At 59.1% G+C, this 21516-nt stretch overlaps 1 protein-coding gene and 1 long non-coding RNA gene across 3 annotated transcripts; both read left to right on the forward strand.

Annotated features, from left to right (window-relative positions):
* Nucleotides 1–255: 255 nt before the first annotated feature.
* On the forward strand, nucleotides 256–4130 carry LOC119248232 (uncharacterized). Its single transcript, XR_005125876.2, has 3 exons — nucleotides 256–350; nucleotides 2373–2475; nucleotides 3969–4130. It is a non-coding gene; the product is annotated as an uncharacterized LOC119248232 (long non-coding RNA).
* Nucleotides 4131–10690: 6560 nt separating this feature from the next.
* Nucleotides 10691–20710, forward strand: TTLL1 (TTL family tubulin polyglutamylase complex subunit L1). 2 transcript variants are annotated; one of them, XM_037513419.2, is made up of 11 exons: nucleotides 10691–10736; nucleotides 11790–11863; nucleotides 12404–12520; nucleotides 12976–13184; nucleotides 13785–13965; nucleotides 14752–14886; nucleotides 15405–15513; nucleotides 17587–17730; nucleotides 18970–19056; nucleotides 19146–19309; nucleotides 20420–20710. In XM_037513419.2, exons 3-11 carry the CDS (start codon nucleotides 12408–12410, stop codon nucleotides 20547–20549), a joined length of 1272 nt encoding a protein of 423 aa, XP_037369316.1. In that variant the 5' UTR covers nucleotides 10691–10736; nucleotides 11790–11863; nucleotides 12404–12407; the 3' UTR covers nucleotides 20550–20710. The 2 variants fall into 2 exon arrangements, with proteins under 2 accessions (XP_037369316.1, XP_037369314.1); XM_037513417.2 differs by lacking the exon at nucleotides 10691–10736 and adding an exon at nucleotides 11037–11195.
* The last annotated feature ends 806 nt before the right edge of the window (nucleotides 20711–21516 follow it).

Consider the following 21516-nt stretch of genomic DNA (forward strand, 5'->3'; position numbering starts at 1 on the left):
ACGCTGCCAAAGGATAGAATGTGCTAGAGGCAATGCTGCGGGATTTCTGGCTTGGGTTTTTGTTTGTTTGTTTTTCTTTTCTGTTTTCTTTTTTCTTTTCTTCTATTCTTCCCTCCCCCCAATTTTGTTCCTCCCCCTGTGCCTCTGCCTCCTCCCCTCCCAGATTTCCTTTTGCTCTTTTCGTTGATGCTACAGAATATTTGAGGCCAGACCCTCAAGGGATGGCTCTTGCCTGGCTCTTGTTCCCTCAGGTCGCTCACTCTGGGGGCACCAGCTGCAGACACTCAATCCCCCTGTGGAGAGACTCATGCGGGCAGATATTGAGGCCTTTGGCCAACAGCCAATCCCAGGTGGGTACCCAGCCCAGGAAGCAGGTCCCCCAGTCCGAGAGGAGCCTCCAGAGGCCCAGGCCTCATGAAGACCCTGAGACCGAGCCCTCCAGTGAGGGGCTCCTGATTCCTGATTCACCCCAACTGTGCGAGGTCAAGGACTGCGGACACTTTGCTGCTTTAATTCGGCCAGTTTATTTATTTTTTAAATTATTTTTTTAGATGGAGGCATTAGTTCTGATTATTCTTTTTCCAAAAATTTATTTATGCATACAAGAGCTGGGGTACTGGCCAGAGGTGCAGGGGTGAGAGGATTCATCAGAGACAGAGTGGGGAGCAGAACAGGCAGACTGACGAAATACACTGCTGAGGGGAGCAGCGGGGAGACAGGAGAGGTCTGCTGCGCCCTGTGGGTAGTTTTCTGGCCGGCCTGGGATTGAACTGGTGCTGCAGAGGCTGTAGACAGCTTCATAGTGTGGTGCTTAACCCCTTGTGCCATCAGAGAGGCCCATAAGCCAGCCAGTTTAGCGCTAAGTTGTCATATTGTAAAAGAAAGTGATTATTGCTGATTCAGCAGCAAATCCTGTTGGTGTGATCCTGAAAATATACCCAGAATCTCACCACTTTCTAGCCAGCTTTTACTGTCGCCTCCTCGCTGGTCTTCCTGCTGCCACCTCTGCTGCCCGACTGTCTACACACTGCTCCCGGGTACTGAAATGAGGCTCCGACTGTCTTGCTCCATCATCAGATCCCCCCAGGGCTCTCTTTTTTACACAGCCTAAAAGCCAGCGTCCTCAGGGACCTATGTAATCCAGCCTGATTTTACCTCTGGGGCCTCATTTTCTGCTACTCTCCTCTCTCCTGGTTGCTCATTCCGCTCCAGCCCCAATGGCCTTGTGCCAGGCTCCTGCCACAGCCTTCTGGCTGCCAGGGCCTTTGCACCGCAGCTTCCTCGGGGTGGCCCTGTGTCACACACCTGCAGGTTTGTCTTCTGGCCGTAAGTCTTGTGTCAAACGCCACCTACCCAGGAGGCCGACCCCAGCAAGCCCCTTGACAGCGCCCGCCTGGGTTTCCCGGGGTTCTTGATTGCTGTTGTGTCTGTTACACTGTTGCTCACTGCTTGATTTTCATCTGTCTCCTCCACATCTGGAATATGAGCCCCACCCCAGGGCAGAGATCTTTGCTCCCCTTTTCACTGCAGTATCCCCAGAACCTAGAGCGATAGCTGACACAGAGTAGGTGTTCAAAGCACTATGTGCTGAAGGAAGTAACTAACGCAAGTGACTGGATGGTGGATGAAGGGTCTTCCCCTCAGGGGCAGCCACAGAAAAGTCACTGAGAACACAGACAAGATGCCCCTTTTCTCCAGACAGCGAATGTTTCCAACGCTCACAGTGACGGAGCTGGTGGGGCCTGGGGGCGTGGCGGAGGCACAAGCCCAGGTATCCCCCTGGGCTCCATGGGGAGGGCATGATCCCATGACCCCACCCCAGCCCCCAGGACAGTAGGTGTTTCCATCGAAATTGGTAGAATGAGAACTTGAGTAAGTGAATCTTTCTGGAAGTTACTTTGACAGTTTAGAACCTAAAACCCCAAAACCCCACTATATTTGGGTCAGCAATCTCATTTTTTGGAACTTTTTAGCTAAACGAGTTTAGTTAAACTCGTTGGCACGGATGTGTGGACAAGGGTCTCCATGCACTCACTCAGGTGCCCACTGAGTGCCGGAGCACCGCAGGCAGACAGACAGACAGACGGGTTTTCTGCTCTTGTAAACAAGAGAAAGTCCAATATGGGAAACCACCTGGTTGCCCTCAGCAGGCGACCCAAGAGGCCGCCCTGCACAGCCTTGAAGGTCTGCAGCAGGGGTGCGCACAGAAGGCCACTGTCCTGCTTGCGGGGCCATGGAATGACAAGGGCGATACAAGCTGATGAAAAGGGAAAGACAGCATCATTCGCCTCCACATCTCTATGGAACTTTCTAGAAGCTGGAAGTGTTTAATGGTGTGATGACTATTCAGTGGGCTTTTCCTTCCCTTCTAGATAGTGTGCGAATTGAATGAGGGTCATTCTTGGAGTCAACGTGACAGTTTCTTACAGACACGGGCAAGGTAGACGCACAGGCCAAGAGGATCCAGAGACGGAGGTGAGTGTGACCGCCCTCGAGGTGGGGGCAGGTATTGGCTGGGAAGGAGCAGGAGCAGGAGGGGACTTCTGGGAGTGCTAGGGATGGTGGGCACAGGGAGTCCACACGTGCATACATGTATTGATGTGCCCTCTTGGTATGCCTTCTAACCCAGGACTACAAAATAAACTCAAGCAAAAGAAGTCCAATGGAGGGGCCTCCCTGCTAGTGCAGTGGTTAAAACGCAGCACTAGGAAGCTGTCCGCAGCCACTGCAGCACGAATTTGATCCCCAGCCAGGGAGCTACCCACATGGCGCAGCAGACCTCTCCTGTCTCTCTGCTGCTCCCCTCAGCAGTGTATTTCAGTCAGTCTGCCTGTTCTGTTCTCCGCTCTGTCTCTGGTGAATCCTCTCAGCCCCCACACCTCTGGCCTGTACCCCAGTTCTTGTTGCATACATAAATAAATTTTTAAAAAAAGACGCCCAATGGGTCAGGCTCGAGACAGCCAAAAGCAAGGATTGGAATGGAGGCCCAGAATGCTGGCTGCCAGCGGTCCTTGGCAGGCCGAGCCCGGGGTGGAAGCAGAGAGGCCAGCTTTGCCAGTGACAAGGATAATATCGCCATTGAAAACAGGACCAGTGCGTTTCAGAGCGAGGACGCGGATCGTTGCCACAACAATTTAATAGACACGCGTTTGGGCCAAAAAACAAATGGGCCGTGTGACCGAAATAACCTCATCTCATGTGCCCTGTCAGGGGGATGGAGAACAGGTCTCCCCTCCGTCAGACAATTCCAGGAATCCAGGGGACAGAGGAGGTAATGTCTGCCCGGCAGCCCCAGGGAGCCTTGGGCAAAAGGCTCGGTGGCCTGCGGCAGCAGCCAGTGCCGTCCCTGCCAGGGGCAGGCTCAAGGCCCCAGGTTATCGCTCCAGCCGGGCAGGCGGCGGGACCAGGCCCGTGCGAGCAGGCAGGAAGGAGCCCCAGACCTGCAGAATCTCTTTTCACCCAGAAATAACATCCCTTCTGACAGCTGAGCTTATCAGCGTGATAGCAGATTTTTTCTAAACAATAAGAGCAGCCCCAGCAGCTCACGCACCCGCACTCGGCAAGGGTGGGCCGGCCTGGCGTCAGGCCCCGGCTGTCCAAGCCTCGGCTGGAGGGGCGCCCGGGGAGGGCCTCTCCTGCCCAGGCTTCCTCTGATCTATGTATCCCAGAAGGCACCTTCTCTCCCCTGCACCCTGACCCTCCATGGTGGCCCCTCTGTAGTTCTTTGTATGCTCCCAGCAGACGTTTGCTGTTCCCACTTTACAGGGGAGGAAGCTGAGGCCATGCAGGCAAAGTGGGGTGCCCTTCCTCACTCTAGGCCCTCAAGTTTTCAGTCTCACGATGCTAATCACAACTACCCCAAACTCCCTTGTCCTGCTTGGGAGAGTGAGGACTTCCCCAGGAGAACACAGCATTTTTGGATTTTTTTCTATTCTAGGAAAAATTTCTTTTTATTTAAATTCCTGCAGTTTGCCCCTTTTTGCGATGGAGCTGATATGTTACCGGGCCCTCAGAACTCCAAGAAGCTGGCTCTGCCCCAAACTCCATTTTTGAGAGGAAGAACCAGCCTGGAAGAAGTTAAGTGCTCAAAGCCACAGTTCGTGGGCGGCTCTGCGGGATATAAATCGAGTCTGTTGTTATCATTCTTCCTCCACCCCTGCTGCACACCTACTCAGCCTACCTGGTGGAGGGGCCAACACCTGGGACACCCCAAGGCAGGGGCACGGTGGGGGGGAGCAGCTGCCCAGCAAGAGGGCGGAGGGGCGGGGTCCCTCCGGGGCACAGAAAGGGTGAGAAGGGTGGAGGGAGGGTAGGGGATTGAAAGCTGCCTCCCCCGCAAGACTGAGCACCCAGCTGGCTGGTGAGGGGTCGCCCTGCCTCCCACCACCCCTGGGGTTGAAGATCCTTCCCAGACAGTGACAGACATTGGGGGTGCCTGGCTCTGGGTAGGGACAGGCAGGTGCTGCTTCCACACACCCTGGGGGCAGCGTGGGGAATCTCCCTGGCCTCAGGAGCCAGCGGGCTTGGCTCTGCAGCCCCTGAGGCGTCCTGATTGGCACCTGGACCACGACTGAGCAGCCTCCTGGGGGCAGGGCGAGTCGGGCTGGGCACTCGGGGACGCCAGCTGAACTGATGACATGAACCAGCTTTGCGGTCTTCAGCCAGCTATTTGCTGTCTTCGAGCCTCAGCCTCCGGATATGAGCATGGTGACAGCCCACCCCTCGGGGTGGCGCTGCAGAAAGTAGAGAAGAGGCCATGCGGATGGCGTGGAGAACCCGGAAGCCCCGTGCCCTTGGGGGCGTGTGAAGAGGGAGGCCACGAGACCAGCATGGCAGTTTCTCAACAGTTAAGCATAGAATTAATTATCGTATGAGTCTGCAATTCCTTTGCTGGGTCTATGTCCCGCATGAGTGAAAGCAGGGCCTTGAGCCTAGATGCACGTGCCCGTGTCCACAGCAGCCGGAAGGCAGAAAGAATTTCAAATGTCCGCTGATGAGTGGAGAAACAACATGGTCTACGGGGCTGATTGTGCCACGGGCATGGGCCCAAAAAAGTCGACATAAGGTGAAAACGTCGTAATTCAAAAATGCCTACTGGCCATCGTAGCCTGGCCGAGCCCACCTTAAACGTGCTCAGACGCGTACACAACCCCCACCCAGGCAGACTCGTCTAACACAAGCCTACCCAAAAAAGTGGTGACCGTTTGCTGAATACATGCTGGGAGTGAGAGCCGAATGCCCCCGACCAAAAGTCAAGTGCTGCACCTCCCCCTGCAGTGACCCTCAGGGCTAATGGCTCTTGCCATGGTCCCTGAGGTCCGGTGTGGGCAAGGAACCATGCGCGCAGGGGGAGAACAGCGAACTCCCTAAGATGCAGAGAAGCCGAATGCCTGCCAAGAGATAACGACCACCAGAAGCTGCCACAAAGATGGTTAAAAGAAATGCTGACCACCTGGAAGCTTATCTCGCTTTCTCAAGGCCCATAAACTTTATTCTACTACAACTGTCTCTCTAAAATCTTTCCTTTTTCTGGTCATTGATTGCTAATTAAAAAACATACGTAATTTAATAATTAGGCTAATGCAAATGAAACATTACTAAACACTGTGTTATAATAGAATTGTTGGTTTAATAATCTTTCTGTTATGTGCTTGACTTTAGTACCTTTGATATTAACTGCATTATAATGTAAATTCACCCATGACAATTAATTATGAGTAAACATGAGTAGGTAGTAGTAGTAGTAGTAGTAAGTAGTAGTAGTACAACAAGAATATAAGTAGTGGGCCTCCCCGGTGGCGCAGCGGTTGAGCGCTGGGTTGCGAAGCTGCCCCCGGCGTCTGCGGCGCCGGTTCGATCCCCGGCTGCTCCCCGGCCACCGGGGCAGGGTCCCACATGGCGCGCGGACCTCTCCTGCCGCCCGCTGCTCCCCTCAGCAGTGTGCTTCGGTCCTTCTGCCTGCTCTGCTCCCTGCTCTGGCTCTGGTGAGTTTGCTCGCCCTCCCGCGCTTCTGGCTGTACCCAGTGCTTGTATAAACAAAAAAAAAAAAAAACAAACGGGCAAATAAATAGATAAATAAGCATGCCTCTATTAAAAAAAAATAATAATAAAAAAGAATATAAGTAGTATATTAGTAGTAGTAAGTAGTAGTAAGTAAGTAGTAGTAGTAGTAGTAGTAGTAAGTACAACAAGAATATAATTATGTAGAACAAGAATATAAAGAGTTAATAGCCTGTCTACTTAGGAATGCGGCTAGGTCCAGATGTATTTTGGACATAAATCACTGCCCTGTCAATGATAAGCTAAACCTATGAGCAAGCTGATTTCTTTGATGTTCACTGTTCTATGCTTTTAGAAAACATATATATACTGACCACTGACTCAAATAAAGTTGCACTCAGATTTACACTTTCTTGAAGTGTGTCTGTGTGTCTCTCAACCCTGAGACGGCCTCATCGTCTACTGCTGTGCTGGTCCGCGGCAGTCAAGCTGTGGTTTCTGTGAATGAGGATCACTCTTGTGCCATCGTGAAGTGACGAGTCACAAGTTAAATCACCCCAAGTCAGGGAGCAGCTGTGTACATATCGGAATATTACTAGCCTTAAAAAAGGAACTCGTCACGTTACGACCCAGATGAACTGTGAGGCCACGATGCTGAAATCAGCCTGACACAAAACACAGATGCCATGTCCTTGACTTAACTGAGGCAGACCGACTAGTCAAGCTCACAGAGACAGAGGAGGATGGTGTGTGCCAGGGACTCGGGGGAGAGGACTGAGCCGTAGCGCTGAGCTGGTAGTTTCAGTTTTGCAAGATGATTAAGTTCTGGATGTTGGTTGCATGACAATGTTAATATAGCCAACGCCCCTGAACATACGCCTGAGAAGATGGGTAAGAGAGTAAATTCTAGACTGAGTGTGTTTTATCACTTTTTAAAAAGTGGGCTAACACCCCCCGCTGGGCAGGATTCTGGGGAGGGTTCGATGAGGGCCTTGTGGCTGGGTTCTCGGGCGTGTCCTACGCGCAGCAGGGGAGCGATGTGGCCTGCGCAGCAGGGGAGCGATGTGGCCTGCGCAGCAGGGGAGCGATGTGGCCTGCGCAGCAGGGGAGCGATGTGGCCTGCGCAGCAGGGGAGCGATGTGGCCTGGCAGCGCCCCCACCCGGCCCCGTCCTCGTGTTCGGGCTTGGGCTCTTGTCTACTGAACCCCATCTCCTGCACGGAAACCCTGGACTTGCTTTAATGAGGCTGTGATGAAGTTCTTACTGGCTTTTGAACAAGGGAATCTGCATTTTCATTCTGTGCTGGGACCCACAGGGGGGTAGCTAGTTCCGGCCCTTAGCCAACGTGTTTTTAGTGAAATAAAACACCTGGATAGGCTTTGTGTCAACTTTGTGCAGGAGGGTGTCCTGCCATGGAGTCGCCTGTCCTGGGAGGAGGCTGGAAGGGCCGCAGCCAGCCTGGCCCCGAGGAAGCCAGTCCTGGTGCTGCCTCATCCAGGAGCCAACTTTTACCGAGTGCCCGCTGCGGGCCAGCGATGCCAGCCCTGTGAGCGCCTCACTTGTCTGATCTTCCTGTTCCCGGTCATTTCCTGGGGTTAAGGTGACCTCACAGGCTGGAGGGGACGGGAGAGAGGAGACCCGGCAGCCGCAGGAGTGAACTTGGAGGGTCAAGCCCCACATGAGAGCTGGCGCCACTGGCTGGCGCTAAACGGAAATGCAGACGGGCCGAATTTGCACCTGCCCAGGGGGCCTTGGAGAGGATTGTACCAGTCCCTCCTGGAAGCGTCTCCTTTCCAGGGAAGCAGCAGTGAGAAGGGCCAGCCCCTTGGCCACAGGCACGTGGCTTCAGCCTAGACACCAAGGATCGTCCCCTCCCGAAGGAGACGGACCTGTGGTTGTGAATTCAGCGTCCGGTCAACTGCCCGTGCGTGTCCATTATCGCAGGGCAGTGCCAGGGTTTTGTTCAGAAAACACAGCTTGGGGACCTTCTCCCTTTGCCGGGCGGGGAGTAGTTGTCCTCGTTTCTGCTAAGGTCGCCCCATGTGTCTGTTCTCGCCTCCTTCCAGGAATTCCTCAGTTTGGCCAAGGGGGACGATCTCTCCTGCCATCCAGCTGTGTCTTAGGTGCTTAGCAGGTGGTCACTTACGCAGAAAACCGAATCAGGAGGGCCTCCCAGGTGGCACAGCGGTTGAGCGCTGGGTTGCGAAGCTGCCCGCGGCCTCTGCGGCGCCGGTTCGATCCCCGGCTGCTCCCCGGCCACCGGAGGAGGGTCCCGCATGGCGCGCAGACCTCTCCTGCCGCCCGCTGCTCCCCTCAGCAGTGTCCTTCGGTCCTTCTGCCTGCTCTGCTCCCCGCTCTGGCTCTGGTGAATTCTCTCACCCTCCCGATCTTCTGACTGTACCCAGTGCTTGTATAAACAAAACAAACAAACAAATAAATAAAATATGCCTCTATTAAAAAAAAATTTTTTTTTAAATTGTTTAAAAAGAAAACCGAATCGGGAAACATCCATCTGGGTTAAGGCTATTTCTTTCCTTTCTTTCTTTTTTAGGGTGGGGGAGGGTAGCAGGGTTCTGAGCTTTCCTCTCTTTTTGTCCTCTTTTATGGCAATTTTCCTCTTTGGTAGTTTGCCAGTCACCAGTTTATCTTCCACATCCTGGTTTTCGCAGGGACCTGCCGCTTTTCCTCCCTATTAACTTTTTTTTAAATGGGAGGACTTACTCGCAGCGTTTCCCCGCTGCCATGTTGATCCCACCCTCGCCTCTTTCTTTCTTTTTTAATGTTTATTTGTTTATGCATTCAAGAGCTGGGGTGTAGGCCAGAGGCGTGAGGTGGGAGGAGTGAGAGGATTCATGAGAGACAGTGGGGAGCAGAACAGGCAGATTTACTGAAACACACTGCTGAGGGGAGCAGCAGGGAGACAGGAGAGTTCCATCCCCTGCCAGGGAGCTGACTCACAGGGCACAGCAGACCTCTCCCATCTCCCCGCTGCTCCCCTCAGCAGTGTGTTTCAGTGGATCTGCCTATTCTGCTCCCCACTCTGTCACTGGTGAATCCTCTCACCCTGCTGCACCTCTGGCCTGTACCCCAGTGCTTGTGTGCATAAATAAATAAATCTTCAAAAAAAAAAAAAAAGAAATTTTAAGTAAGAGACAGGACTGCCAGAAAGTATCAGAGCAGGGATGGAAATTGTTTCTCCTCTTTCCTGCTGACTCTAAGGGTGCTTTTAAATGGCTGACAGATGTCAGGGACACAGGCTCTTTTATTATTAATTAATTCAACAAGTATTCGAGTAACTAGTGTGTGCTATTCCTAGTGCCTTCCTTTTAGAAACCTGTTTAGATAATCTCAAAACCCTTCACCGCGAGGCTGTTAGAGCTGATGCAGAAAAGGAAACTGGGGCTGGGGTGGCTGTGAGCCCGGACTCGACCTGTGGCCAGCTTCAGTTTTAAGGCTCTCTCGAAACAGGCTGCCTCCTCCTGACAGTTTATATGTGTGTATGTATATATATATATATATATATATATATATATACACTTAAGATTTATGTATTTATACAAGAGCTGGGGTACAGGCCAGAGATGCGGGGGGGTGAGAGTGTTAGGGGAAAAGGCTGTCCTAAAGCTAATCCCATACAGGCTGTGTGGACTCCACCCCCACCCCAGGCCAAAGCCAAAGACACTGGGAACTCCACATCCCATCCCCACCCAAGGGAAGGTGGCTGGGGCCTGAGGGTGGGGTTCAGCAGCCAGGTGGGTATAAAGCCAGACACGTGGGCTTTGGGGGGGGGTCCCCCATTTTGGCTCCCCGCCAGCTCGCAGCGTCCGGCCAGCTCGGAGAGTGCCTTTGGGTTTCCAGGTCGGCGGATCGGGTGGGACGCATGAAAGACTTTATTTCCCTATTTTCCCCCTGAGTTGTCCATTTTCCTTATTTCCTTTTCCCTTGTAAATAAACCTTTTATGAACCTTTCGTGTGTCCTGCAGTGGAGTGTTCATAAGTCCCTTGTAAGCGCGCGGGTGAGGACCCACAGCCGGGCACCCCGTTCAATATCGGGGTTGCCCTGTAACAAGAGGACCCACCAGAGCCAGAGCGGGGAGCAGAGCAGGCAGAAGGACCGAAGTCCACTGCTGAGGGGAGCAGCGGGCGGCAGGAGAGTCTGCTGCGCCCTGTGGGCAGCGCCCGCGCGGGCCGGGCCTCGACCCCGCGCTGCAGAGGCTGCGGACGGCTTCACGGCGCGCGCCCCACCCGCTGCGCCCCGGGGAGGCCCCACAGTTTGTACTTCGAGGACTCGACCTGCCCGCGCGGGGGGCGCCTCCGGGAGCGTCGAGGTGCCCAGGGCCCGTCCCGGGACCCCCACGGCAGTCCTAGGGGGCAGGGTCAACGTCGGTGGCAAATTTCTTAAAAAGTGGCGATTTTAGAGGCGGAAGGGCCGCGCCCGCCGGCCGCGCCCCCCGTCGCCCCGACCCCTCCTCTGGGCCCCGCGGCTTTGGGCGGGGGTCGCCGCCCGCCGCCCCCGCGCAGGGCGCGCCCCGGAAGCAGTCGCGGCGCGGGCGGGCGCGTCCCGGTTGCCGGGGCGGCGCCCCGGAAGCAGTCGCGGCGCGGGCGGGCGCGTCCCGGAAGTGGGCGCGCGGGGCCGGGCCCGGGGCTGCGGGCGGCGTCCTCGGGCGAGCGCCGGGCGGGCTGGGGCGGGGCGGCCGCTGCGCCCTCCTCGGGGCTCCCGCGCGCGGCGCCCAGAGGTGAGGCCGCGCCGGGGCGGGCGGGGCGGGGCGGGGCGCCGGGGTGGCGGCCTGGCCGGCGGCGGCTCCGGGACCCGCGCCCCCTGCCCCCCGCGAGCGCTGGGTCCTGCGCGGAGCCTCCCGTCCGGGGTTCGCGTTGCTCGTCGCGGAGCCGCCGTGTCCCGGCCTCTCCCGACCGTTCGCAGCCCGTGTTGTGCCTCGGGGCGCCTTGCAGAGGCGGGGCCGGGGCCCCTGGTGCGCCTCCCGGGGGGGGGGGGGGCCCTGGGCCTGCCTCGCCCCGAGTGCTGGTCAGTGAGGCGGGTGCGGCCGAGGCGGTCGTCCGCCTCACTGAGCAGCCGGGGTTCTGCAGGGGGTCACGCCAGACGTGAAAGTGTCTTATCCTTATGGGTCATTTGGGGGTTTTAGCTCATACCTTTTGGGGAACACGGTCCACCTCCATGGGCATCTCCAGCGAAGCAGGTACTTGAGGATGTGTCCGCTGCGGGGCTGCCCTGGGTCCTGTGAAGAGATCACTGGGCTGGGCAGATGACCTGGGAGCTTTGCTGGATTTTACCCAAATCCAAAAAAAAAAATCATTGGGATGAGCGGGATCAGGGAAGTGCACCCCTGCGCTTACAGAAGGAATGTCCACGGAGGGGGTCCAGGGGGTGGGGGACAGGAGATGCCTGCTGATGGAGGAGGCAGGAGAGGTGCAGGGGGCTGAGGGCAGGCTTGGGACAGCTCCCTGGGGAAAGTGACCTGGGCCTTGTGATGGGGGGGAGGCCGCTAGGGAGTGGTGGGCCGTTCAGGTGGGCAGAACAGCCGGGGCCAGGCCTGGAATGCGGCTCGTCTGCACGAGGGTGTGTGTGATGAAGGGGTAGGATGGCAGGTCATAAACGTCAGCAGGAACCAAGTACCACGAGCAGACCCGGAAGGCATCTCCCGGTGTGCACTTGTTAACAAAAGACCCCCCTGCTCAGAATGCCCTGGTTGGCCTCCACCTGGCTGTCATGAAGGCAGCAGCTCAGGCTCCTGCCGTGTGTGCGTGTCATCTGTGTGCTGGTTTCATTTTAGGCCGGAGCCAGAGGCAGGAGTTTGTGAAGCAGAAGAGCTGCTGCAGGTCCCCGCCGGCTCCATAAGTACCTATGGTAGGTGCAGCCCCAGGAGTCTTCAAGTGTCCTCGGGGATAGATACTCCCAGGTACTCCCCCCAAGTCAGATCCAGGGCCCCCTGCTCAGGGCAGCCTGCCCACCCTCCTGCCGCCTCTCTCAACCCCAAGTTTGTCTCCTTGCGGCTCCTGTGGCAGTTGGGATGGAATATTTGTAGTGATTATTTAATTGCTGCCTTTATCACTCACTTGGCGAGACTTCTGGATCTTGGTGGTGTTGCTGTTTTGGGCTTGGTAACTTGTGGGGCCACCCTGTGTGCTGGGACCACCCTGTGTGTTGTGGGATATTGAGCAGCATCCATGGCCTCAACCCACTGTATCCCAGGAGGCCTCACTCCCAGTTGTGACAAACGCCCCCCAGACATTGCCACACGACGTGGGGCAGACAGCCTGGACTCTGCTGAGGCTGCTGGGGGCTTGGGCTGGGGGCCATGAAACTCGTGGCATGTAAAAGATTCCTTTGTGTGAGGGAAAGCTGGTCGTCGAAGGTTCTGGGCTCCAAGAAGTGGCTTTCTTACAGGATTATGGCAGGAAAAGTGAAGTGGGTCACCGACATTGAGAAGTCGGTGCTGATAAATAACTTTGAGAAGAGAGGATGGGTCCAGGTGACAGAAAACGAGGATTGGAACTTCTACTGGTGAGTGTTTCTGAAGAGCTGTGCCCAGCACTCGGGGCAGCCGCCTGCACCCTTGTTGGGAGGGCCTGTTTCCCCTCCAGCTCAGTCAGGGCAGCCCCGGGCAGCTGGCCTGTCAGAGCTCTCTCTGGAGTGACTCAGGGCCCTGCAAGGGCCCCCCAGAGGGTCTGGCCTTAGAGGGATCCTTCCCGACTGTGCCTGTGTCAGGCCCCACTTCAGGGCCAGTGTGCTCGGGAGTCAGCTTTCCTGGGCGTCTGCTCCGCACTGGGGAGGGAAGCGTTCAGGGCAGGATCGGAACAGCTCCTGTTGCTAACAGCCCCGGCTCAGGGCCCGGACACCTCCCGGCTCAGGCACAGGGCAGGGGGACAGGGCAGTGCCCCGAGGAAGTGCCTCCTGGCCAGGAGACCCCAGGCCCACGAGGACACACTCCAGGCTTTCTCATGCGCGCCCCTCTTCAGGATGAGCGTGCAGACCATCCGGAATGTTTTCAGCGTGGAGACGGGCTACCGCCTCTCAGATGATCAGATCGTCAACCACTTCCCGAATCACTACGAGCTGACCCGGAAGGACCTGATGGTGAAGAATATTAAGAGATACAGGAAGGAGCTGGAGAAGGAAGGGAGTCCCCTGGCGGAGAAGGATGAAAACGGGAAATACCTCTACCTGGGTTCGTGCCTCCCCAACCACCTGTTCTAGATGAATCTTTGTGCTTTTTCTGTCAGCGGCTCAAGGGCTTGGATGGGCGGGTGTGTTTTACAAGGTGTGGGCATCCCCCTTACCACTGTCTGCAGAATATTGGGGGGCCCTCGAGTTTGGAACCTGAGTTCCACTGGGTGCCTTGGGGTACACTGTGTGTGGTGAGAGGAGGGCCCTCAGTGCCCGGAGTGGGGGTGCCCGGTACAAGGGGCCGCGACGGTGTCAGACCCTGTCTTGTGTGCCCCCGTCCTGCCTGGTGCGAACATCTGGGCCATGGGGCATTCCAGACTCCCTTTACCCTTTACATCTCTGGGCAAAAGTGCATAACTGACCTCTTGATTCTCTCCTAAAAAATGGGGGCGGTAATGTCACCCTAGAAGTTGCTGTGGGGCACCGCGTGTGCAGTGCTGGCACAGGCAGTAACGGTGACCTCACCACGCCATGGGCAGCGGAGGCCCCTGTGGCGGAGGGGCTGGGCCGGGCCGTGAGCAGACCCCCCAGAGGGCCGCGCGTGTCCTGTTCGCGGCCACCGCTGGGCTGGCGCCCACCATCCCCCTTCCTCGCCCCCCAGACTTTGTCCCGGTCACCTACATGCTGCCGGCCGACTACAACCTGTTCGTGGAGGAGTTCAGGAAGAGCCCCTCCAGCACCTGGATCATGAAGCCCTGCGGCAAAGCCCAGGGCAAGGGCATCTTTCTCATCAACAAGCTCTCGCAGATCAAAAAGTGGTCCCGGGACAGCAAGACGTCTTCGTAAGTGGGGGACGGCACCTGCCGCACGCGTCCTGTGGGCCTCAGACTTGGCGGGGGTGAGGGGGTGTTGCTGGTTCTGGGGTGTCGGCCAGGCTCCGTGCCCCCCATAGCGTCATTACAGGTAGTGCCACCCGACCCAAGGTCAGCTAGTCCCCAGCCAGCATCAGGCCCCAGAGCCCTGCTTTGCCGGCTGCCGTGTCTTCTGAACATCGGAGACCACTGAGCCGTGATGATTCTGAGGCCGCGAAGCTGGAGCTGAACCCCTGGACCCAGTATCTGGGTGTGAATCCCTGATAGGAATCTGGGTCAGTTTTTTGTGTGGACCCTTGGATTCCTCCCCTGGGTAACCCGGGGGTACTCCTGGCACCAGCCCGCAGGGTACAGTGGGGATGGACAGAGTCCATCTGCCCTGAGCGCTCGTCAGCATGGTGCTCAGCGGGGGCGGCGGCACAAGGTGGCCGGCCAGGTCATCTCCCGGGGCCTGCAGGGCCTCACTGTGTCTCTGCAGAACCTTCACTGCTCGGGGTGCCTGAGGCTGCAGGAGTCACTGTGGCGCTGTGGACTGGGCTCACCCCTCAGGCAGCGGGGACACCCTCTCCGTGCGCCCTACCTTCAGATCTGATTCCCGTTGCCAGCTTCAGCTGGGCAGGCCGGGGTGGGGAGCACTGTCCTGCTGGGAGCCCAGGGTCGGGTCAACCGCCCCCTCACTGACCAGCTGGGCGTTTAGACCGACGACTGGATGCTCCCTGGTCCCGGCCCTGGTGCGACCCGCTCTGCTGCGTTTAGGTTCGTGTCTCAGTCCACGAAGGAGGCCTATGTGATCTCCCTCTACATCAACAACCCGCTGCTCATCGGCGGGAGGAAGTTTGACCTGCGCCTGTACGTGCTGGTGTCCACTTACCGCCCGCTGCGCTGCTACATGTGAGCCCCGAGATTCGCTTGCCTTCTTAGACTGCGCCCTGAGGCCCTGACCGGTGCTCGCTGGGGCCCAGCAGCGTGGTTAGCCCAGATGCGCTGGTGAGACCCCACAAGCTAAACAGCAGCCTTTTAACCTGACCCACCTGCCAGACACTGAGGCCTCCTCTTGTCTGATCCCCTCTGTGTGGTGTGCCCCGAGTGGACACCTGTCCGCAGACAGGAGATTGCTGCTGGCCCAGGACGGGGGCTCGGCAGGGCTGGCGAAGGGCCTGGGGGCTCTGGGTGGGGCGATGAGGTGCCGGCACCAGGGTGGCAGACACGACCAGCTCTGCCTTGTACACTGAGTAGCCAGGCTGCTGGGCGCGTGAATCACGTCTCAGGGAGGCTGTCGGGAAAAATGAACCCTAAAAAGCGATCCTCCTAGAAATGTAAAACAGAAATAGCAGCTCTTTTAAGGGAACCGAGTGTCTGGTTTCGTGACGCGCCGTCTCCGAGCGCTGAGCGGCCTGAATTCCGCTTAGGTACAAGCTCGGGTTCTGCCGCTTCTGCACGGTCAAGTACACCCCCAGCACCAGCGAGCTGGACAACATGTTCGTCCACCTCACCAACGTGGCCATTCAGAAACACGGGGTATGTGCCGCCCCCGGGTCCAGGGACATTGGCAGGTCTTAACCTGCTTTTCTCTCTTGGCGGTGGGGTGGGTGGAGGGGGCGTTCAGGGGCCCTGGGTGCCTGGCCTGGCCCCTCAGCTGACCCAGCCCGAAGGTGGGGCACCTGGACACGGGAAGAACCAGCATCAGGCCCCGCCTGTGTGGCTTTGGGTGTCCGTTTGCCCCTCAGAGCGTCATCTTCTGCATCTGTGAAAGAGCTAATCTCCCCTCTCGGCTTGCTGGAGGCTAATATGAGAAGACTCACGCTCAGATGCTCATTCACTCAGCAAACGCTCACTGAGCGCCTGTCCTGGTGGGTCCCTGCTGCGTGCTGGGGCTCCAGCGATGGGCAGAACAACCTTGCTCTCTCCTCCCACGGGCCTTCGCCGGTAGCGGGAAGACTTTCATCAGATAACCACGGTGACGAGTGTGCAGTCACAGCCTGAGGTGTGCGCTCTCAGGATGAAGAACACAGGTCTAGAAGAGCATAGGAAGGCCAAGTCCCCTCGTCCAGGTGGTCAGAGAGGGCTTCCAGGCAGAAGTGCCTGAACTGAGACCTGAAGTGAGCGGGGGCTACCCTGGTGGAGGTGGGAGAAGTGTTCTAGCTGAGGCGCAGCAGGTGCCAAGGCCCTGTGGTAGGAAGAAGCGTTGTAGGAACTGGAAGGCGGTCAGGGCAGTTGGAGCCCCGGAGTGAGGACGTGGAGTGAGAAGCGTCTGGCCAGGACACAGGACGCTGTCAGTGTTGTGCGGGCCTGGGGACAGGCTCGAGCTAGTTCTAACAAAAAATTTTCAAGGTCTCATATTTTTATTTTTTTTTTTTTTTTAATAGAGGCATGTTTTATTTATTTATTTATTTTGTTTTGTTTGTTTGTTATACATGCACTGGGTACAGTCAGAAGCGCGGGAGGGTGAGAGAGTTCACCAGAGCCAGAGCGGGGAGCAGAGCAGACAGAAGGACCAAGGTACACTGCTGAGGGGAGCAGCGGGCGGCAGGAGAGGTCTGCGCGCCATGTGGGACCCTCCTCCGGTGGCCGGGGAGCAGCCAGGGATTGAACCGGCGCCGCAGAGACCGCGGGCAGCTTTGCAACCCAGCGCTCAACCGCTGCGCCACCGGAGAGGCCCGGTCTCATATTTTTAAATTGGAGGCTCTTGCGTTTGAGTCTTGTTTGAGTGGAGGCCTTGAATACCCTGGCTTTACTGTTGTTTGAGTCCAAAGAGGGAAGTGTTGGTATGGAACAGGCTCTTCTGGGCGACCTGCTGAAGAGCGAGGGCCATCCGCCTGCAGGTGGGCCCACGTCACTCACTCCCACGCTGATGGGGGCAAGTCACCCACGCCTGGTCTGCGAACGGCGCCCGGGATTTACTTCGCTGTTTGTGCGATGACACTAAAACGGCTGAGAGCTGCCACCGTCGCCACGTGAGGCCGCCCCTGCTCACCTGCTGAGGGCATCGCAGGGGTGGCGTTCAGGGGCAGCGCAGAAAGGACATGGCCAGAGGTGGTTAGTGAGAACTGGGACGTGACCCCTCAGATGACCGGGCATGAGACTCACTTCCCTTTGGAGGCCGAGCCATGGCCTCAGACCCTGCAAGGCCGAGGAACACCTGGGTGATGTCTGCATGGGGCAGGTGGGGAGACCACCCTCCAGCCCGCTTGGCACCCGGGGGGCCGTGCCCAGCTGCACCCACCTGGGGATGGCAGACTGAGGTCAGAGGGTTCCCGTGGAGGCCATCAGCCACTGTTTGCATCAATAGGAAAGACTCCACGGGAAGAGAGCAGAAGGCGGGGGTTGCTGGGTCAAGTGTCATGCCTGCCTCTGCTTTCTCTCCCACTTCACCGCCGGCTGTTTCGCGGGCACCGTGGCAGCAGAGGCAGAAAGTTTGCTGTGGGAGCCGCACAGACTGGGGTTGGGTATTTGTGAAACGTGGGTGGACAGGAGGGCCTGGCTCCCCATGGGGCAGGGGTTCGTGCCTGGGGAGCCCCAGGAAAGGCTGCGGGAAGAGCGGGCGTGTGTGGGCCCCTCGTGCATGGCCTGAGGCCTCCGCGCCCTCCCCAGGAGGACTACAACCACATCCACGGGGGCAAGTGGACGGTCAGCAACCTGCGGCTCTACCTGGAGAGCACCCGCGGCAAGGAGGTGACCAGCAAGCTGTTCGACGAGATCCACTGGATCATCGTGCAGTCGCTGAAGGCCGTGGCGGTGAGTCCGGTGCAGCGGGCGGGCCGGGGCCCAGCACAATCCGACACCAGCCGCCGCTGTGCAGCAGTGGGGCGTGTTCTTGTGCTACAAATACCTGTCTTCACCGTCTCACCTACACACCCGCCGGGGGCGCAGGCGATCCTAGAAGGGAGAGTGGCCAGCGGCCCCCACGCGCTCCGGGTGGCAGCCCTGAGCCCAGGCCTCGGTGCCGCCGTCGTCCACACTCTGTGCCACTGGGTGGATAGGGAGCGTCTGGTTAGGAGCTGACCTGGACACCCGTCACAGGGCTGTTGGGTGGACATGCCCGTCATAGGAGGTCTGTGGAAATGGGGTGCAGTCATAGGAGTGATGGGCCTAGCACAGGACACCAGAGGTTTCCCAGACCTGGAGCAGGGGGCAGATGCAGAGGACCAGAGCTCGGGGGGCCACGCTGCTCGAGGGCTGGAGCCTGCAGAGGCTTGCTGGACAGCGGGGTATGCGCGCTGCCCTGGCTGGGACCCTGACTTTCGGTGGAAATACAAGTCCTCTAACAGGGTGCAGGGGTCTACCCGCCAGGTGTTCCTCCCTCGGAGATGACAAGGCCAAGCGAGGCCGCTCCCCAGAGGAGCTCCCCTCCTAGATCCATCACGGTGAGCAGGGTCCACGTGTCCACTAGTGCAGAAGAGGACCCTACTGTGCTACCCGTGTGCTTTGCTGGTGTGGGGTACATGGGTAAAACTCTACCCCCTGGGTCTTAGTCCCAGCAGCTTGGGCTGGACCCGGGAGCCTGGATGGCGGGCAGGTGGCTGGCGGGGCTGCCAGGAGGACAGTCTGGCACGGAGGTGGAAATGAGAGGAAACCCAGCAGCTTTAAGTGAATGGATTGACTCGTCCCAGAACAGGGCTTGGTAGCCGGCACCCACACCCCCAGGGCCCCGCGGCGGGACTGGCAGCTGGTGGACGTGGGTGCTGGTGACGAGGTGGCGCTGGCCTCCCCCAGGCGACAGGCCGGGGACGGCTGCGTCCACTCCGAGGTGGTCTCCAGCACGGGACGTCGGTGCTGCTCGTCAAGCCTGTGACAGCCGAGTCCCGAGAGCTGTCACTGCCCCCTGGGTGCCTTGCGGCCCAGGAGCAGCCTCCGTCCCTGGGCCAGGCCGGGCCCGGGTGGGGGTGGGAACTGCCGGGCAGGGAGGGCCGCGGCGTCTGCGTCCTGCGCGGTGGCGGGTCCTTGGCTCCGGCCACAACCGCGCGCTCCCCGCAGCCCGTGATGAACAACGACAAGCACTGCTTCGAGTGCTACGGCTACGACATCATCGTGGACGACAAGCTGAAGCCCTGGCTGATCGAGGTGACTGCCGCGCCCCCCCCCCAACCCCCGCCCGGACCCCCGCCCCACCGCGGGCCGGTGCGAGAGCAGCTGTGCTCCCCCCGCTGCAGGTGAACGCGTCCCCGTCCCTCACCTCCAGCACCGCCAACGACCGCATCCTCAAGTACAACCTCATCAACGACACCCTCAACATCGCCGTCCCCAACGGCGAGGTCCCGGACTGCAGGTGGAACAAGGCGCCCCCGAGGGAAGTCCTCGGCAACTACGAGATCCTGTGAGTGGCGCGGGAGCGGGCTTGTTAGCGTGACGCTGGGCTGGACCGCGGGGCGCGGCCCCAGCCTGTCTAGTCTCGGGCTAAGCGTGCGTCAGTGACGCCCCCCACCTGCCGCGGGCGCCGCGGGGCCTTCCTCATCACGGCGGGACCCAACGCAGCTGGGGCTGGCTGAGCTGCCTGATGCAGGCGGCTCCGGGTGGACGACCTGCCGGTCAGGAGCCCGAGTTCAGCCGCAGCGCAGGCCTCTCACGGCAGCAGGCGGGGTGCACAGCGCTCAGAGAGGTGGGTTTCTCCCCTCCATTTGCGCAGCACCCCCATGAGTGAGGCGCCGGGGTCAGCCAGGGGCCTGACCTGCAGGTCTCTCCGGCCCTGGGAGGTGACACATCAGAACAGGCGACAGAGTGTCCCTGGGGGCTTCCTGGGAGATCCCCCCACCGCCCGCCTCCCGTGTCCCCGGTGTCCTCTGCCCAACGTGGCCTTCTCCCCTGAGGGAGCCAGGGTGCAGGAGGCCCTCCACCCCCAGCAGAGGGCACTCAGCCTCCCGAGTCCCGGCCCACACCGCTCAGCCCGCAGGTTCGGGTTCCTGGAACATACACACTTAGGGCAGAAACGCGCCGTTCTGGAAGGCCGCAGAGGGCAGCCAGTGCAGCCCAGCGGAGCATCTGCTGCCTTTTGCCCTTGATGTCAGCGGTGATGAGGCCGCGCCCCCGCTCCCGGGTCGGGCAGGGTCGGCGAGCCCAGAGGTGTCGCCTTGTCCCATCCGCAGGCTGGGCCGTTCCCACTGGGATCCCGAGTCCCGAGTGTTCTTGAGTCCTGGCTCTGCGCTGCCCCGGGTGGCCTCAGGGACACCTCTGCCCGCGTCCTCAGACGGGCGGTGGGGTCGTGCGGGAGGGACGCAGCCTACCTGAGGGGTGTGTGGAGCCCAGCCCTGCCATGCGGCCCAGGCAGCACGTCCCCACCTGCGCAGGACCCTGAAAGACAGCGGAGAGGTCCCCCAAAGCCATACCGGGTCCCGTCCTTCCTGATGCTGAAGGCCGCCTACGAGCGCCCCGGCGGGGGCCGGCAACCCGCATCACTGCCCCCGTGTCCTGGCGACGCCTCTGCTTCCAGGTACGACGAGGAGCTGGCGCAGGGCGACGGGGCCGACCGGGAGCTGAGGGGCCGTCCGGGCCAGCCGCCGGGGTCCAGAGGGTTCCGATCGAGGGAGTCGGGGAGAGCCATCCTCACCACCTGGAAGTGACGGCTGGGAGCGCGGACGCCAGCCGGGACCCTGCGCGCTGCCCGCTGCCCGGCCTGCTGAAGGCCTATTTTGGAACCTCCTTTTTCTAGAGTTTTTTTTTCTTCTGTCCTGAGCCCTGTACATAAATAAAGGCTTTTCTTTGGGAGGTCACGGGGTCTGTCACTGGGGAGAGACGCCCCTTTCGCCTCCACTCTCAGGGCTTCCGACAGACACGTGGGGCGCGTCTCACGCCAGAACTCTCTTCTCCGGCGGCTGCTGCTGCCTCCTCCTCAGCCCGTGCCGCCCGCCTGGAGGTGGCCTTGGGCTCCCGGGCAGGGGCTGCACCCCACGAGGCCCCCTCCAAGTGCCATTCGGACCTGCCTGCTCTGTGTGGAAGCACACAAGGGTCCCCCCACCCGCTCCCCAACCCCTTCTGAGGCTCCGTGGATGTGCTAGGGTGCCTGGGAGCCCAGCAAAGCTGAGCTGTTGCTGCTGCGTGGCGAGGGGGCCTGGGGCCAGGGCGCGGGCTTCCCTCTCCAGGTGCACCCCTGCACCTCCACATGCGCAGCCACCCGAAAGCTCTTGGAATTGCAGTGTGGGGATATTTCTGTGGTTTTTTGGTCATCGTTTCAAATAATTTAGGGATTCCCGTCCGCCTCAGACGTGATCGGTTAACCGACGGGTGACCGGCGCAACCTCCAACCCCCCTCTCCTTCCTGGGTTGGGGGGGCTGAAATTCAACCCTCTGATGGCTTGGGTTCCCCTGGCGACCAGCCCCCTCCCCCAGCCGGTCCTGGGCGCATGCGGTCGAAGGGGCTCCTCCGATGACGCAAGGTGCCCCCTCAGCTTGGTGCTCCGGAGCCAGCTCGGGACCTGGGGACAAAGCTGTTCTGGCCCAAGAGGACGCGGTCATTTGAGGAAATCAGGGATGGAGGTGAAGACCCAAGCGTCTCTTCTTACGCGTTCACACACCTACCCCCCCAGTTCC

Source organism: Talpa occidentalis, unplaced genomic scaffold (assembly GCF_014898055.3).
Source record: "Talpa occidentalis isolate TD23 unplaced genomic scaffold, MPIMG_talOcc4v2.1 talOcc4.16, whole genome shotgun sequence".
In the NCBI taxonomy this organism is placed as follows: Eukaryota; Metazoa; Chordata; class Mammalia; order Eulipotyphla; family Talpidae; genus Talpa; species Talpa occidentalis.

Coding starts and splice junctions, on each gene's coding strand:
- TTLL1 (XM_037513419.2), top strand. CDS start 12,408: ATGGCAGGAAAAGTGAAGTGGGTCACCGACATTGAGAAGTCGGTGCTG. Junction 15,514..17,586: donor TGGCCATTCAGAAACACGGG/GTATGTGCCGCC, acceptor CGCCCTCCCCAG/GAGGACTACAACCACATCCA. Junction 19,057..19,145: donor TGAAGCCCTGGCTGATCGAG/GTGACTGCCGCG, acceptor CCCCCGCTGCAG/GTGAACGCGTCCCCGTCCCT.